General features: G+C 32.8%; 1 protein-coding gene across 1 annotated transcript in view; it reads right to left on the reverse strand.

Moving 5' to 3' along the window:
* Nucleotides 1-19,449, reverse strand: part of Dop2R (dopamine D2-like receptor) — a gene marked incomplete at its 5' end in the record, with an annotated part of 156,819 nt that overhangs the window by 104,395 nt on the left and 32,975 nt on the right. The window contains 1 exon segment of the mRNA XM_072530427.1: nucleotides 16,959-17,211. Coding sequence (XP_072386528.1) covers nucleotides 16,959-17,211 — 253 coding nt within the window.

Consider the following 19,449-nt stretch of genomic DNA (forward strand, 5'->3'; position numbering starts at 1 on the left):
TAAGAATAACTTACGAAATTAATACAACATTAATATTGTAACGTTTATTTGTTTAATGCAATAAATATTTTCAAAAAATCATGTAGTTACGTTCTTAATTATATACCTCATGTTAAGTGAAAAAGGCGTATCTGTCAAAAGTGTTGTTTTCCCAAGTTGATACTCTACCAAAATCTGTCACATGATAGTATAAACCTATTTATTAACTTCTATATGGTACAAGTCACAACTTTTTAAAAAATTACGATTGCCTCATCAAAACCACTAAAACTGATTTTTCTCGCAAATTAGTTTAAAGCAGATACGCCCTTTTGAGTTAACACGGCAGTATTGTCTTTATTTCTTTTGATTTAAGAATTTTGTCGATTTTGTCAGTGACATCTTTAATGTAAGGCGAAAAGCTTTCGTATGATGAGGGTCGGAGTCTTTATATAGAGACTGAGTGGATGATTGGTGTCTGTGGATGTTCCTATTGATGTGATTTTCCCGGTAACCGTTTTGGTTGAGAGCTTGTTTTAAACTAGAGAGCTCAACAGGTCTACTTGCATCATCGTAAAGGCGTATTAATCTGAAGACAAGGGTATTAATAATTGAATTCATTTGTGAAGGTAGTAACCTTTCGTTACTTTCATGTTAACTCTCATCATCTACCTTGCCACCCACCCAATTTAAAGTCCAATAATATGGAGTTAGAGCATAAATTAGTCAAATCTTTCGCGTGTAAATCGGTATCAATAAAGCGGTATAACCGTTATATCGCTGTAGTCCCCACCTCTTCAGTCGACTTGGGCTGATACAAACAAAAACTCGAAGGGTTCAACTAATGTCTCGAAAACACTTCCCACGTCAGTGGTTAGCCGTAGAGTTTGAATTTGTATCAGCTTGAGTCAACTGAAGAGGTGGTGACTACACAGAAATAACAGTTATATCGCTCTATTGATACCAGTTCAATCGCGGAAGATTTGACTTATTTGTGTTCCAACGGTATAATATTTGACTTTTATCTCATTAGAGAAATAACAAGTTGTATGTTTTAATTGAAAAAACATAGTACTAATAATAAAAACCATATTGATTTTTTCACCATTAAAACATTTTTATACCATGACATCCCTGTTTTGCTCTATTATAGACTATTGGCTAATTTATTATTGGAACAGATACTTGCTTAATCGAGCTAATAAATAAAAAGATAAATGCTGAACAAAAAGATGCTAAAAACAGTAATTGAGGATGAAAGAATTTACATGAGGTAAAAAATGGAAGACCAGTGGAAGAATAATGAGAAATAAGAAACCTGTTAAATAAAACCATTTTTTCTACTAAAATAATATACTAAGTGACATAGAAATCCGAACACCTAGTTTAAATGATTTTATTTCAATAAAATGTGGTGTAATTTATTTATCTTACTGAAAAAAACAAGTGATAAAGTTTTTAGCCTTATCTGTTGGAGATTCCGGTTTTTATACTTTTTGTTTTTAAATTCACTAACAATCTAAAAATGAATATTTCAGCCGCAGTAAAGATCCCAATTTGGCGGATTGTGGTTCTTGACATTCTTTACGATTGGTTACGATGCCTAGAGTACGGAGACCTGTACGATTTCGTCAACTTAGTGAGTTTGATAGGGGCCGTATAATGGGACTTCGGAAAGCTGAACTTTCTTTTCGGGAAGTTGCAGTTAGAGTGCAAAGAAGTGTAGACACCGTGGTTAGGTGTTGTTAGGCATGGCTTCAAGAAGGCCGTACGCAAAGAGCAAGGGGCACTGGACGCCGCCGTAGAACAACAGACCGTGAAAATCGCCGCCTAAGATTATTGGCCTTAAGAGACCGTTTCTCCACTACCAGCTCCACTGCAAATGAATGGTTTGCAGAACATGGAATACCTATTGGCATGCGAAGTGTTTACCGACGAATGAGAAGTTTTGGCCTGTTTTCATACCGACCACAGTGGGTCCTCCCTTTAACTCCAGAACACCGCCGTAATCGCCTTCAGTGGTGCAGAGAACGGTCACTCTGGAATCAGGAGTGGAACAGTATTGTCTTTAGTGATAAGTCTAGATTTTGTTTAGGCATGCACGATGGTCGAGCGAGGGTTAAAAGGCGACATGGTGAAAGGAGGAATCCACAGTTTTTTGTTAAAAGACATGTTCATCACACTGTTGGAGTTATGGTTTGGAGTGCTATAGCTTATGGTTCCAGGTCACCTTTAATCTTCATCAGAGGTAACATGAACGCGCAGCGTTATATCCAAGAAGTGCTAGAACCCCACCTTTTACCATATCTTGACACCCTGGCAAATCCAACTTTCCAACAAGATAATGCCCGACCATATGTTGCAAGAGTCACAATAGACTTCTTTCAACATAATGTTGTCACATTGTTAGCATGGCCGCCAAGATCTCCCGACTTATCGCCAATTGAGCACGTGTGGGATATGATGGGTAGGAGATTGCTCAATTTGCAACGTTCTCCTCAGACTCTACAAGCACCTCGAGAGGAGTTGGTGGTTGCCTGGAATGAGATACCACAAAAGGACATTGACCACCTGATCTTGAATGTATGACTTTTTAATATATCAAGGTAGCACTACTGAAATAAAGCCGGTCTACAAACATTTTGGCTGTGCCGCTGGGGTTGTCATGCAATTAACAGAAAGAATAAGTGAAGAAAATCATGGTCTTTACTTCGACAATTATTTCGGAAATTACCATCTCTTCCAATTTTTGCTATCAAAATCAATTTTTGCAGTGGGTACAATACGAGTAAACCGCTTTTTAAATCCCCAACTTCCCACTGATAAAGAATTAAAGAAAAAAGGACGTGGCTCTTCTTCTATTGCACTTAGTAAAGACGGAATTGTAATAACCAAATGGTACGATAACACATCGGTTATCACAGCGTCCAATTTCATTGGAATCGGAAAAGAGGACTATTGTACTAGATGGGACAAAAAAACAAGTAGTTACCTCCAAGTCCGAAGACCAGAAGCAATAAAAATATATAACGAAAATATGGGAGGGGTGGATAAGGTTGACTTTTTGTTGAGCATTTATAGGTCATTCGTCAGATCTAGAAAATGGACTATTAGAATGATATTTCATGCAATTGATCAGGCTTTAGTGAATTCATGGCTGGAATACAAACGTCAAGCTCTTGCTTTAGGAATCAACAAAAATAAGATAATTGATCTTCTGGCATTTCGCGAAAGTGTATCGGAGCATCTAATACTGTTTAAAAATCCTCCTAAGAGAGGAAGGCCAAGTGACACGGATTCGCCAGTTCAAGCGAAAAAAAAGTGTGAAGCAAGACCATTTGTAGAAATGAGATATGACGGCTACAATCATATGCCCAATGTAGACGAAAAAAAAGATAATTCTAGATGCAAATTGGAGGGGTGCAAAAATAAGACTCACATATTTTGTTCCAAATGTGAAGTCCATCTGTGTCTGATGAAGGGAAGGAACTGTTTTTCAAAATTTCATTCAAAATAATGTTTGTTTTAATATTTTTATGTGAATAAATATTTCTAGCGTAAATAGAATTTTTTATTATTTTAATTCACCAATGTCCCTTCAGAGGGACCTTACAAAAAACCAATAAAAAGTGTAAAAATGGTACTTTTACGAATAACAACCTTAGAACTATGACGAATAAAGCAAGTAAAATAAATAATATAATTTTTTCCTCAAAAAATAACGGATGTATACTTCAAGGGTACTTATCATTATGTCCCTCTGGAGGGACAAATTCACTGAAAGGGTTAAAATAAAATCATTTAAACTGGGTGTTCGGATTTCTATGTCCGAATATTATTATAGAAACCAATACTTTAATAACGAATTTTGTACTTTCCACATTTTTTGCGTAGCAGTTATTTTATGAAGAATTAAAATATTTCAATATGTTTATTAACTGACACCAACTTCAACATCCCTAAGTACTCTTTAAGATTAAATTTAGGTCAACCAAGTTTATTTTCCGTCCGTGTCTTTAATTGTAAATCTTTTGAAAGTTAAACGGTATCCCTGCGTCGTTTAAAAGAGAGCAAAGAGCGACATTCTATAAATATTCATGGCTGCCATAAATTGTACCAGTGTATATAGCTAACAAAACAGCAAAAGTTTGAATTGATGATCATGAACTTTGGGAATCTCCAGACAATTGTGAAGTTAGAAATTTAAAGGGGTTTTCTGGTAACGGGCGTTGGCTCGGACTAAAATGGGAAAAGTTAAGCCTATTCAATTAATCAATTGCTGAATACATATACATTTGGATTTTGACATTCATAGTGATTTATTGTAACGTATGAGCCATTTAAGGGGTGAAATGGCAAATAATGTAAATCTAATTTAAATGAAGCTAATAACTTGACTGATCCAACGATGACTGCAGTTACTCAAATTTTCCACTTTTTGCGTTACGAGCACAAAACAATACGTCGGCTTAGTGACACAAAAATGTAACTACATTTTTTCCCGTTTTGAGATATCTACACCATTGAACTTACTTTAGTGAGTTCTATTGAGTGACACAAAACTGTATCTCTCCGAACACCTAAAACCCCAGTAAGGAGTTCTCGTAACTACATTTCTTAGCAATCTTTTAGTGTCACAGAAATGTAAGTGCTGTTACATTTCTATGGTACTATGTTTTCGTACTGTAAATAAGCTGGTATTGAGTTACATTTTTGTGGCATATATTTTATTGCACTGAATGGTGGTTGCAGGTAGCAACTGTGGATTTGATAATTTGTTTATTATGTTTAGCAGGGTGGTCCATTGTATTTGCAGTTCTGTTACAGTTGTGAAACACGTGAATCAGTTGATAATTTATTTATTATATTTAGCAGGGTGGTCCGTTGCGTTTCCAGTTCTGTTACAACTGTAAAGACGTAAATACGTTGAATCAGTTTTAAGTTAATTGTTGTAGAGATTGTTATAATAATCGTTGTAATACTTTTTATAATTTTATTATTACACAATAATGGATTCAAGAGGAAAGAAGTTTTGTTAGCTCTTAACAAATCGGTACGAGATAAGTAAGTATAACCTATAGTCATAATTTACCGCTCTCATCACAACAAGTGACATATTCAGACCGTGCCTCCCATGTTTCTACCAGTAAACCTAATGTATCAGGATATGAACAATGTGAGGATATATTTTTTGGTGACTATTAAGAATAAGTGGCACATGTGGTGGCCAAAACCGCAAAGTAAATGTATCTGCTGTTGATTTACGCTGTTCAGATATTAGAGATTCCAAAAATTGACCATTGCTTAAACCTAGCCATTCGACTAGGAGTGTGACTCGGTCCATGGTTATATTGAGAAATCATAAAAAAATGTGAACAGATTTGACCCCACTGGATGGTACTCCATTGTAAGAATGGCGTCAAAGAAATCAAAATACACTGTACACAAGATTGGACAGGAAGAAATTTATGACTTCAAAGCTTTTGCCCCAATTCTAATAAAAAACAAAAAAGTGTACATCGATGGTATGTAGTAGTATAAATTAGCTAAAATTAACATGGCTGCAGTACAGAGAAGACGATAATAAACATATATTTTTTAAATAAAAAAAAGGAAAATGAAAATTTTGGGTCTTTTCAGGTTATCCGAAAAGAAACTAGGAAATTTTCCATGTCAAACTTAACAACGGCATATGAAGGACAAGGGCCAATAAAATAGAAAAAATATAAGAATTTAGAAGAGCTGTGCAATAAAGGCATTATTCCTTCCCAGTATCATCTCTTCTATAAGTCGTTACTCACCAACAATAAGGACAAACAATCAGATGTGCAAAGTGATTGACATAATTAAATTTATTGTTTGAAAATGTTTTCAAAGTTTGTTTAAAAAAATATATATTTTATGATTTTAAATAAAGTTATAAACGTCTCGATGGGAATAACCACAAAATATTTATTAAAAAAATAAACTTTATTGACGTTTCGACTTCTAATTCAGATATTGTTGTCTAAACATTTTATAAAGTTTCTTTTTTTAATAAATATATTGTGGTTATTCCCATCGAGACGTTTAAATAGTATTCATTGCCACAAGAAAATAGCCTCAGAACAATACAAAAGTTATAAAATGAATTATAATTATTATTTTTATGATTATTATTAGTAAATTGGGTAACCCTCAGTTGTGAAATTAGATTATAATGATACAGCAACAAAGAATTACGAGTAGGTACCATTTCATTTTAGAAAAGCTTAGTCTTAATCCAACTACAAAGTCATTAAATTGTATTTAAATTGCGTGGTTAAGTTTTCGGACCAGGTAGAGATTAATAAATTGTAATCTATTGTACTTTTAATTATTATACCTGCCACTCAGTATGTTCATCTCTCGAAATTTATCGATATTACTCAAACACAAATGACTTTGTAATAGAATTAAGATTAAGCTTTTCTAAAATAAAATGGTATCTACATAAGTCTCTATAATAATAGACTTTTCAGTAAGGGACACAAAAATGTATCTCCGCTATTTTATCTAATTGTTGATATTTTGAAAACACAATTTATCCATTGTTGCGTATGATTGTATTACCGTAAAGAATACATTTCTAAGATTAATAATTCGGAACAAAAAAGGTGAGAATAAACTACAGGTCATTACCAAATGCAAATCATTTTTTTAAAAACCTTGAATAAGCTCTCCTGAAAAGTAGTCATTTTTGAGATACATTTTTGTGTTACTAAGCCGACGAATATAACATCACAGTAAATATAGATATGCAACCAATATTACGTGTACGCGTTTTATAGCATCTCCGATTTATAAAAAACAGCCGTTGAAAATTAGCATTAGGTATCGTTAAATGAGTTTCTACGGTATACGGCGCTAGTTTAAGATTAATGTTCAAAAGTTTAGTTTTGGTATAACTGCCATAATGTATTCCAGAAGTGATTTAATATTAGAATTAGCTGAAACAGCGTACAAAAACACTGAAAAGGATATTTCTTATCGTTCTTTTGAAGGTAAATTCATAATCAACTATATATAAAATAATAACAATAAAGTAAAAACCTACTTATTTTGTTGTAAGTATTGTAGAAGAAGGCAAATACAAAAAGACAAATGTGGATCATAGTGGCCACGAGACTGATATTATTCCGGAATGGAAAAATATTATGTATTTACCTCTTTTGTGTTTAATTTCAGTAAGCTTAGAAGAGAATAAAGCCAATGAAAATGAAAATGAAATAATTAAGAAGGAAAGCGATGAGGAACCATTTCATGCAGACTCTAATACTGACCCAGATTACATTCCGACAAAAAAGGAAAACATCCCTGGAGTAATAATTGAAATTAATAACAATATATCTGAGGCAACCACAAATGGAAAGAGATGAAACAGGGGCAATATAGAGATAGTAAGTAGAAATAAAATTAAAAACGTTAGTAAGTGGGTGGATACACAATCTAAAACGAGTTTAAATCTAAGACTTGAACATAAAAATCGAAAAGGTATTAAAATTAAAGGAAGACAGATAGGTACACCATGCGTAAACACATATAGACTAAAATGGGCTATCAAACTAGCTAGAGAAGAAAGAGACATTTTTTCATTTAATTTTAGAAGTTAAAGATCAGAGGAGAAAGTGGGATTTTATTACTTGTCATGTGAGACAGGTTCCCAAAAAATATATAACTATTAGTGCAGAAAAAGGTCTCGAAGAAATTACTCTCAAAAATATTACTTCTACATTTGCAATGAAGAACAACGCAAAACTATGTTGAAAACTTTTAACGTTTGAGAAACTTGGATCATTACGGCCTTAAGAAAACTAAAAGATGTTGGATCATAAGAGGAAGATAAATGTGGAAAACACACTAACACACCACAAAAACTGTAACCACAACCTATAGACAACGTAACAAATCAGTTTTCTGTAGTACCTTCCCATTATAAGCGTAAGAATACTACGAAAATGTACCTTTAAGAAGGGCTGAATATCCAGAAAATGTACCGATTGTACAACGAGTATTGTGAACAAAATAACATCACCATCGTTGCCACGTCACGTCAGTATAGAGATATTTTCAATGAACAGTTTAATATTGGGTTCTTTAAACCAAAAAAGGACCAGTGTATTGTTTGTTCTGTTTTTAAGATGGCTGCAGATGCTGAAAAAGTAAAATTGCTCGAAAAATACAAGTCCCATATAAAACATTAAAAAGTTATCAGAAACTTTTATATAAAAGACTTTTATATAAAACTAGACTTAGAGTAGACTTTTATCTATATAAAAGACATAGACAAACAGCTTGCACTAAATGATAAGAGCTTGTGTGTGGCTTGCTTTGACCTGGAAAAGGTTTTAGCTACCCTTTTTTAAGGTAAGTGTTTTTTACTAAAGAAAATACTCTACATATAACTTAACAGTTTATGATGTTGGCAATAATCAGGGTTACTGCCGTGTATGGCATGAGTAGGTAACTAAAAGAGGTCCAAATGAAATTGCCAGTTGCTTCTAGAAATTTTTAGATCTCAAGGAAAAACATAGTGTGAAACCGATAATATTCTACTTAGACAACTGTGGGGGACTAAACAGGAATAGTTTTGTGTTTTAGATGTTTGCTTTTGCTGCTACACATTTTCACATTTATATTGTTCGCATATTTCTGGAAAAAGGACGCACTCACAACGAGGATAACAGTATGCACGCTGTTGTCGAAAATACAAAGAAAAGGCAATCGGTTGTATATGTGCCAAAACAGAAGGTTACATTAATTACAATGGCTAAATCTACAGAAAGAGTTACTAATGTTAAAGAAAGGTCCCAAGATAATTTTTTTAACTTTAAACAACTTACTAATACCGAAAATTGGAAAGGTGACAACGAAAAAAAAAATCAATTAATGAAAAATACGAGAAATAAAATTTTCGCATAAACACCAAAATTCTATAATGTTTAAATAGGAATTCGATGATGGTTTTAAAAGTTGTGACATAAAATTAAATCGAAAATGCAGAGGACGGCATTCCACTACCATCAAATTTCTACCGAAACTGTATGATGCACCATTACCAATTGAATAAAAAACGCTAAAAGGATTAATGTGGCCGTATAATACTAGCAAAATACCCACGATGTACCATGGATTCAGTTGAGAGGGAAGAAAAGTCAGAGGAGGAAAATTAAATTAAAATACAAAACTGCAAATGAGATCAGTAACTTCTTGAAAATGTAATTTTCATTATCATTTCTAGAGCTTATTTTGCTATCATTGTTTAAATTTTAAGTATGTTATTTTCGATTTTGGTTTCTCCTATCTATGATTATATAATATAATCAATTTAAAAATATAAAGTGTAACAAACAACAAATATAAAGTGTAAAAACAAATACAAGTAATATCTAATACCTATTCCCTATCGACTTTCTGAGCCTATGCATTATATTATATCTATATTTTTTAAATCTTTGCACAGAATTGTAACAGATGATTATTGATAATACGTCAGCGGGAAACAACTAGGAAATTTAACCGTCAGGTCAGATTACGTCCTCAATAAATAGTCAATCCCCTTAATATATACCGAGAGCATTCGACACCTATCCCCTATCATGAATTAATCGATTTCGGCATTGGGGATAAACCTGCCACAAAACGCAAACTAAGCTGCTTCAATGGCGTCCTTTCGAGAAGTTTGTTAACTTAGAATCCTAAGCCCTATCGTCTTTGGTAAAACAATAGGATTCAAAAAATTTGCTTTAAATAGATATCATAAATTTATTCGTTACAACAATAAGTATATATATATATGTATATATATATATATATATATATATATATATATATATATATATATATATATATATATATATATATATATATTTGAAATTGATAATTGCGAATGATTTTGAATATTTTAATTTTTCCTCAAATCTAAGAAGCTTAACAATCGGTTGAGTTTATCGAAATTACAAGCTGATTTTAGCAGCAAATGTCAAACATGGAACAAAAAATTTTGGTTTAGCAGTGTTGGCATGTTTTTATAATGTAGATGCTGTATGCTTCAAATATAAAAAGATAAAGCTTTAGAAAAGTACATTTTGTTTATATTATGTTATGAGTTCTGCAATTTGTGATTTATATAAAACAAGAATGAGTAAATATTTGTTTCTTTGGAGATTTATTGAGTTAATTATTAAAAATTGTTTTTGGCAATTACCCTTCGATAGATTAGGGAATAAATTTGGCAACTGTCAAATCAGCAGTTGCATAATTTCGAAAGAGACAAGTATCTACTCGTTATTGTTTCATATAAATTAAAACTTGCAGAATTTATAAAATAGTTTAATTAAAATGTACTTTTTAAAAGCTTTCAATCTTTACATTTGAAGCATACAACATATGCACTATAAAAACATGCCAACACTGCCAAACCGAAATATTTTATTTGATGGTTGACATTTGCGACTATATTCAGCTTGTACAATCTTTCTCTCTGTATACTTTCGATGAACTCAACCTTGTGAAACCTGTGATTGTTTAGTTAAAGTAAGTATTTTTTTATGAAAAAAAGCTTGTTCTAATTATGGCTTTATTTTTGATTTGTGAAGTGTCTTTAGCTTCCTAACTTTCCGGTTTTAACGGTTACATGTTTTTGGTCAACACAGGTCTGTGAGGCGAAAATGATCTCTACCAGCGGCGAATTTGATAACATTTTTTCCGAAGAAATCTCAAATTACTGCTTTCTTTTCAGAAAAAATGGTTTGAAATTATATAAGAAAAGTTGGGTGTAGTGGACGAAGTAAGAGGTGGAAAATTCCCTCCATAAAGTTCTTGAAAAGGGAAGAATATAAAATTCCCTACGGAACCCTTAATAACCGCGATATTGGGGGGGGGGTGTTATATAATAGGGGGGATTTCCCCTTAACTCGCGAGATATAAAATATTTAGCCAAAAGTGTTTTGGATGCCCACGGTCGACAAGTGCCTCTTTTTAAAAACAATTTATTTGGAACTGACTGGGTATATCCATTACTGAGACGGCATAAAGATAGCCCCCTAAATAAGAAAATGATATTTCAACGAGGTACCAAATATCCCGAACGGGTTTTTAATTTTTCTAAAGCAACAACGACTATAATGATGTGTGCTTCGTCTTCAGGATTGCTGTTACTGTTATGTTGACCACCGTATATAATTTTTAAAGCAGAAAAAAGTGGTTATAATGGATTGAAAATGGTTTAATATAATCACCTTGTTGTACTGACAGATGCTGCTTTGTAGGTTCTCGATATAATCGTAGCCATCATGGATGGATAGATTCACAGGCATATACGGATTAGTTTACCTTCCTTTTTACCTTATGCAAAACGTCTTAAAGGACGAATAATATTCATAGAAGATAACCTTTTCTTACATTTTACCGATGAGGTAATGTCTTTATGCAAACAAAATAATATGGTCTTTATATGTTTGGTCAAAAACTCAACACATTTGACCCAACCACTTGATGTCCGTTTTTCCGTCCCTTTCAGATGGCTTGGAGGATAACTCTTAGTGATTAAAAAAACTGTCATTCTACATTAACCACAATAGATAAGAAACATTTGCCAAGCTTGTTTAACACTACCCTTTAGCACACAGACAAAAAAAAACAGCGGATGAAAACAGCTCTATAAAACGAATTATTGCTTCCTCCTGTGCAGCGCAATAATGGGCCAAATCGACAAGCTTTTGGTACAACATCTAAAGGAGAAAAGATGTTCAGCTGTACCATCCAGGCGAAATATTAAGCGAGCCGAACCAAATGTCGAGGAGTCAGGAGAAAGTGTTGTAGCTCAGCAAAAGCGACAGTAAAGAAGAGCCACCTAATGAAGTGAAACAGAAAGTGAACCGTCTAATTTTAATGAGTCTGACAATAATGATGGGCTTGAATATTTTACCTTTAACAAGGATGACGTCAAAGAAGGCGTTTTTCGGCTAGTAAAGGTATTGGGAGAAAGAAGGAAGAAGCATGACTATCGCTATGTTGCTAAAATTCAAAAAGCAAATAAAAAAACCTAGACGTTGTAAGATATAAATCTACGGATGAAGTAAAAGAAGGCATTCAAACTGGTTGAACATGATAAATTTTCGGTTTAAGTGAGTCTGTCCTGACGTAGAGAGGATACCACTGGGGTCTGAAAGTGTTTTGAAGAGTGAGGCGGAACTATACATAGGGACAACTGGATTTTAGGATTTAGTCTATAGTAAAATTTACTGAGACTGCAGTACGGTTAAGATAGGAATGCGCATTTACCGAACTTCACGCAGTGTGCTTGGCAGTACAAACAGCTCCAAGTAGTCACGTGTTGGTCACGTACAGAACCGTACAAAAAACTTTACGGCGGGTCTCTATTACGAGGAAAACTATCTTTTTTAATTTTAACCTAAAATAAAAATTAGAATAAAATAGAGAGACATTAAATATTTATTATAAAATACATAACCATACTTACAATTATTTGCCTTCAAGTAGTCAAATAAGAGTCATTCATTTTAATAAAAAGACTTAAGTTTTAGAGGGAATTATATTATAAAATTGTATCTCTCTCCTCATTCCTTGAGCCATTGTCAGGCAGTGGCGGCACTCTAATATATTATTGGCTTGCTGCCTCCATTGGCTGCGTTCCTGTGCCATCTGGACGGCTTCATGTAGAGAGCTTCATTTTTTTCTTGGTCTTCGGCCTTCTACCTTTCCTTCTACTACTAGTAGTACCATGATGCCCGTTCATGTAGCCATGTGGCCGAAGTAAATTAAGTATGCTCGTTTTACTTTTTTTAATAGCCTGTTTTTTATATAAAGTTTTGGAGAATTAACAGGTTGGTTCTATGTTCTGTCCAGGACACGCGTTGAATTATTGTATAGACCCACATTTCGAAGGCTTCGATCTTATTCCTATCGAATTTTTTGAGTGTCCATGTATAAGCTGCGTATGTAGCAATAGAAAAAATAAGGGCTTTAACCAACTTGAGCTTAGCATTTCTTGTTATTGTTCGGTCTTTCCATATAATTTGTCAGACTGATAATTTGTCAGATGTCAAGGATATAGTGGACTTTAACAATTAAGAGAAATGTGAGGTTAAAGAAAATATACAATCCGGAGACAAGGATTTTTAAAATCCAGATTGTATGGAAATCCAAGAGTTTGATTATTTTTATTCTACCTTGCCAAATATGACAAAAATATATTTAAACATTTTGTATACAATGGGAATAACATTAAGACTTTTACCAGCCAAAATTGTGTACGTACTCAAGTAGAGGAAGAGGAATATTACGAAAAAATATTCTTCTTTTAAGAATAAGATTTCTGTTATTATGTTGTAAAATAATATTTTATTTTTGTACTTTTTTGAAATAAATGATTTTACCCTCACAACTTTATGATTATTTGAAACTTTATGTTAAGGATAAATCTGCATCTTTTGAATTCTTTTGAATAATCTATACGTTTTTCTGCTTGCGGCATAAAGTACTGCCGCGCGCCCACTCTTGTGATTTTTAAAAGCGCGCCCACCCGGGGGTTAAAATAAAATAGTAGATAAAAAGACGACTTATCGTAGAGTCCATCTACATTCTACATGAACAAAGAATGAAAAAATTATTTTTAAAATATTTTAGTTTCAAAGACTGTAGAATTACTACGCCAATGTGGCGATGCGAAAAAGGGATCGAAGAGATACCTGCAAATCACTCCCTTTCATTAATCTGTTCAACCCTCACCGCTCTTATCTTAAACTCTACTCCACGTTGTTGGAATTTTTGTTTACAGATATGCTGATGCTGGTAAAGTCGTCAAAACGTGGTCAATTATGAGGAAGGTAGGGTAAACATCACCATAACCTCATTATCTTGAGTACTGTACTTACTTCAGGAGGTAATCTTTACTAATTTAGGGAACACAAGGTAACTAACATAGAAAATATCTACAAGCATATAATATATTTTCGTAGAGTGTATTCAAGGTAAATTAAATATAGTTCCCGAGCGAATAGATAGACGACTTTTCCCTATGTTACACCTAAAAACATATAAAAATGTTACAATTGTTTGTTATACCAGTGGATTTCTGCAATGTCAAAACGAACAGACTACAAGCCCAAGGAAGATTTTTAACGGGTCATTTGATCCAGCGTGAATCACATATAAAACAATATCACAATATAGTTATTTTACAATAAGAATGAAATAATGTCATTCTAGTAACTTTTAATGTACCCCATACAGCTAACTCCCTGTTCACAGATTCTGATATAATCTAGTGACTTTCAGTGAATTATCAGTTGGTAAAATATTGTACTATTGCCAGTTCATTTCTCGCAGCTTTTTGTTATTGTATTTGAATTGGAGGTTGGGTCGTGTTAATTATTTACTTTGTCGTTTAAATTTTTGCTATAAATTGAACTAACAAAGTTTTATAAAAACTTTTAAGAACTATAGTTTATTTTTATGAACGAGAGAGTAATTAGCATAATTTTAACTGGTAGCTCCGACCACTCCATGGGCGTGCTCAAGATTAATTGAAAAATTACTTTGAATAATTGTAAAAAATAAATGAATTATTTCAGTGTTATAAAGTGTTATGTGTATGTAAACAAAAGTGACCTCTTTTATCACACACTATATTAGAACTGACTGGCCTACATTAAAAAGGGTTTTAAAAAATTCACATTTTTTTAATTTTTAAAAATTACAAAAGAGAAAAAGAGTTTTTAAAACCGTCTAAGGTATTTTAAATAGATGAATAAAAATATTAATATAAAACTTACAGCTACTTGTTACAAATCCAAATCAGATTCAGAAGATGAACTTTCAGAACCAAGATTTATAATAACTGGCTCGATCATTTTATCAGTAATATTGTCCAGCTTCCACATTTTTTTCTCTTCTTTAATAGTGTGATTTACTGCCTTTTCCCAGTTTTCAGGTTTTACATTATTTACGGCCTCCAAAAACAACTGTTTAACATCATGAATTTTAAAAGTGGTATTTTTTCTTGAAACTTCACTCTTTATCAGTGCCCATACCAGTTTAATCGGGTTTAATTCACAATGATATGGTGGGGATCTAAGTACTGTCATTCCACGATTTTTGGCAATTTCATTAATTTCGTATTTTTTAAATTTTTCTTTATGAAGGGCACACAAAGAAATAAAGTTCCTTTCTTATAGATCCGGGATGGTACGTAATATTTTTTGAACTCAGCCAATTCTGCAAGTCTTTTTTTAACCACTTGGTTGTGGGCGGTCCTTCTATAAGTCTGGAGTGATAACTTGCATTATCCATTACTATTACACAGTTCTTAGGAAGAAGATCTATCATTTGTTCGAACCATTCTTGAAAGACATCAGCGTTCATGTCTTCATGGTAGTCACCGGTACGAGTTGATTCAAAAGTTAATAAACCACCTTCAACAAAACCGTCTGAACTGCCAATGTGTACCATTATCAGCCTGCATCCCTTTCCTGATGGTGGGTTTAAACCAGTAGATAAGTTATTTACAAAAGTGTGCCTTTGACTTGTAACAGTTTCATCCTGCTAAAATTTATTTTTGTATGACCCTCGTTGATCCATGTTTCATCAAGATAGAATATTTTTCTTTTTTTGTTTCTCATTTCCTTTATGGTTCTTAGAAAATGTCTTCTCCATATGACAATATCGCTTCTTTCTAATAAAATAGACTTTCTGGGATTCTTTTTCCAGCGGAAGCCTATTTCTTTTAAAAGTTTCCATAACGTACTTCGACTCATTTCTGGGTAATCCTTATCATCTCGAACTGAGACAAGAACTTTATCCAATGTTGGAAATTCTTGTCTAAAGAAGAATTCATGCACTTTCCGTCGAAGTCCTTCTTTAAAATGATATTATATTTGAAATTTTGGTTTCCCTGGAGCATTACGTGGCATTTGAAAACTACCACATTTCTCTTCTTTAATAACTCTGTAAATCGTAGATTTCCCAACACCAAGTGTACTGCTAACTAACTCAACGGTCTCATCAACACTTTCACATAAACGTTTGTCTGTAAATGATTTAAAACAATTAAATATTAATGTTTTTTCATTAACTGTTAGAGGACCAATTTTTCGGCGTTTACACGGCACTTCCAAATTTTCCATAACACTAGTATACACAATAAACTGCACCTTGCAACTGAAGTACCTACTTTTAGTGAACTGTTAAGAATTTTGAATACGCCACTTGGACCTTCCTATATACAAAATGGAAAAACCCACTATCACATTTTCTGTGGAATAAGTTTAGAAGGTAATTATCTAGTCAATTACTGTCGTAGATTCCTGGAATTAAAGAATTAAATGTTTGATTGTTGAAACCCTTACTTCGTGGAATGCACTCATTTCAGATAAAATAAAACGTTTTATTTTATCTAAAGAATTAAACTTTATTTTGCAAATAGGCAAAGAATTAAACTTTATTTTGCAAGTAGATAAAATAAAACGTTTTATTTTATCTAAAGAATTAAACTTTATTTTGCAAGTAGGTAGATACTTATTAAACTTTTATTGGTTATATATATAACCAATAAAATAAACATCTTACATTTCTTGCAAATTCATTAGTACCTGTCATACCTAGACACTGGCAACCTTATTTAGGGATGAGTAACCCTCACAACTATTGTATTCTATTCTGCTCCAACCTTTATACCTGGTGGTCATACTTAATTTAAAATTGTTTTCCTATATACTTCTGTAAACTTGTTGACAAATATCTGTTTTTCATTGAGTCACCCGTATCAACAGTTTAGGGATTTGCATACATAATTTATTGTTTTATTACTCTCTCATACATAAAAATACACTATAATATACTAGAACTAATAACTAGTTTCCAAATAATCTAGACATTGTCAGTTAATATTTAAACCTAAATTTTACGTATATATTTACTCGCAAAAATGTTTGACTTACCTTAAAAATACTATAATAAAGAAATACCATAATTATACAAGGAATATAAAACGAGGAAAGACTTGAGTAGATAACGAAATCGTCATTATAGAAGAGACACGCGTCTTCGTCCCTGTCTGGAGTGCTATTGAGGCCAAGAACAATCGGCGATCCGATTGCTGCGGAAATCACCCACACCAGCACTATCGTCAGCCATATTCTTCGGTTATTCTTGTGCTTGGCATATTTAATTGGTTGAGTTACGGCTATATATCTGTAACAAATAAAAAGTCGTTATTATACAAAATTAATTATTCCAAGTATTAAAAAAACAACCGTTTATTAAAAAGCGTACACCTGTGTAAAAACCATAAAGGATTTTCTAATGATGCCAAATACATTTATATATTATCCACAGTAACAGTCATCAAAACAAATAACTACCTAACTTACAATCTATCCAAAAATAAAGAATTATAAGTAATTTGTTTGTTTACATAGCGTGTAGGAGCCTGTTCCAGTGGAGAGTTTCTTTTCTTTATTTAACAAGTGTAAATGTTACTAATTTATCATTAATAGTAGGGTAAGCCATCCAATTGTTGGCACTAGCCGAATTATTAGCAGTGGACACTTTATTTTTAAATAATTAAGGAGCAATTCACGGTAAGTACTTACTTCCACTTTTATAATGATCTGGCAACATGTATTATTTATGGTAGGGCCTAGAATACTATAATCGTCAATATCCCGCCAACTATTCGAGAGTGAATGTTAGACGTTAAGTTATCCTTACATTTTACCTGATTTCATCGGTGTTAGATTTTAAGTTTATAATTGGCTGTGATAGGCTAGAATGATATATCAGGTTAATCTCTAGATTAAATTGTACCGTTTTCTCGTTTTTATGTTTATTTTCTACATAGGCATAATTATTTTTGTTAATGCCAACAATTGGATGTCATATTATAGCAAATGCCAGTGGTCGGCAGTGGTGCCAATAATTAGATAGCCGAGGCATTTATTTACATTTAGCGATTGGTACCTTTAATTTCAGGAAGAAAAAAAGTGCAAAAGAAAAGCAAATATACAAAAAAATCTAATGAAGAAATTCTTCAAGAAGCTTTACGGGAAATAATTAATGGCATGCCAAAGTTTAAAAAAAAATTATTTAAGTACTTCAGAAGAAACTTTATTAGATAAATGGGTAGTAGATTGTCACAGAAAAGGGTTTCCAAAAAGAAAAGAGGACATCTAAGCTTCTGTTAAGTCATTTTTGGATCAGAACCCCCGACCAAATCCATTTAAAAACAATCTTCCTAAGGATCATTAGTATCAATCGTTTTTAAGAAGACACCCTAATTTAACAAATAGAATTCCTGAATTTGTAAACAATGCCAGTGGAAACATGTCAGAAAATGATATCAGAAAGTGGTTTAATAATAAACAAGAATATTTAATGGAAAAGAACTATTTGGACATTCTTTCTGATCCTAGCAGAGTTACCAACGGAGATGAAACTTATTTTACCCTTTGTACGAAAGAAGATAGGGTTCTTGTACCAAAAGGTGCCAAAAATGTTTATCAGATAGATCAAGGCCCATCGAAAACAAATATTATCACCATGTTCACATTTTCTGCTGCGGGATTTACAACCGCCGATAATTGTTTATGTTTATAAAAGATTACCCAAAAGCATCGCAGAAAGTGTTACAGATATGTGGGGTATTGCTACTAGTGAAAAAGATTGGATGCAATCAGATGTTTTTCATGATTATATATCTAAGATATTATATCCTTATTTAGTAAAACAACATTTGCAATTATAATGTTTGGAGACGGACACAAAACACATTTAACATACCGACTAAGTCAACTATGTACAGAACTCGAAATAATCTTAGTGATGCCACTAGAATTCTTCAACCCGCCGACGTCTCTAGTTTCAAGCCAGTTAAAAATATGTATAAAAGAGCTTTGTTAAATTGGAAGAGACAAAATCCATTTGAACAACTAAGTAAGAGTAACTTTGCTCCAATTTTAAAAGAAGCGGTAGATACTCTTAAACCATCGGCTATCTTAACCCTTTGAAACCCTGTGTACATGTGTATGTACATAGCTTTTATTGTTTTGTTAAATACCAACTACTCGCTTATCTATACCGAAATAGCATTCAGTCACTCAAATATACATTTACTATCCACATTTTTAACTTCTGCTTCCATCTAGTGGTCAACAGGTAAAGGTGTCAGCGATTTTGTTGTAAAGTGTCAGCTGTTTAGTTGGTAACCGATACTGCTAGTTTTATTTTACGAGAAACTGTTATCTTTTGTGAAACGAAATCGATCCAACTTTTTAAGTAAGATTTATAAGGTAAGTAGTTTTTTATAAAGTACAAAACATTGCCATAAAAACGATAGTTTTGAAATAAACAAACATTTTTAGATGCACATGAGCATGTACAAGTGGTCTGAAAGCATATTTCTGATTGTACATCTGTATGTACTGTTATGTT

The sequence above is a fragment of the Diabrotica undecimpunctata genome, chromosome 4 (assembly GCF_040954645.1).
Source record: "Diabrotica undecimpunctata isolate CICGRU chromosome 4, icDiaUnde3, whole genome shotgun sequence".
Lineage (NCBI taxonomy): Eukaryota > Metazoa > Arthropoda > Insecta > Coleoptera > Chrysomelidae > Diabrotica > Diabrotica undecimpunctata.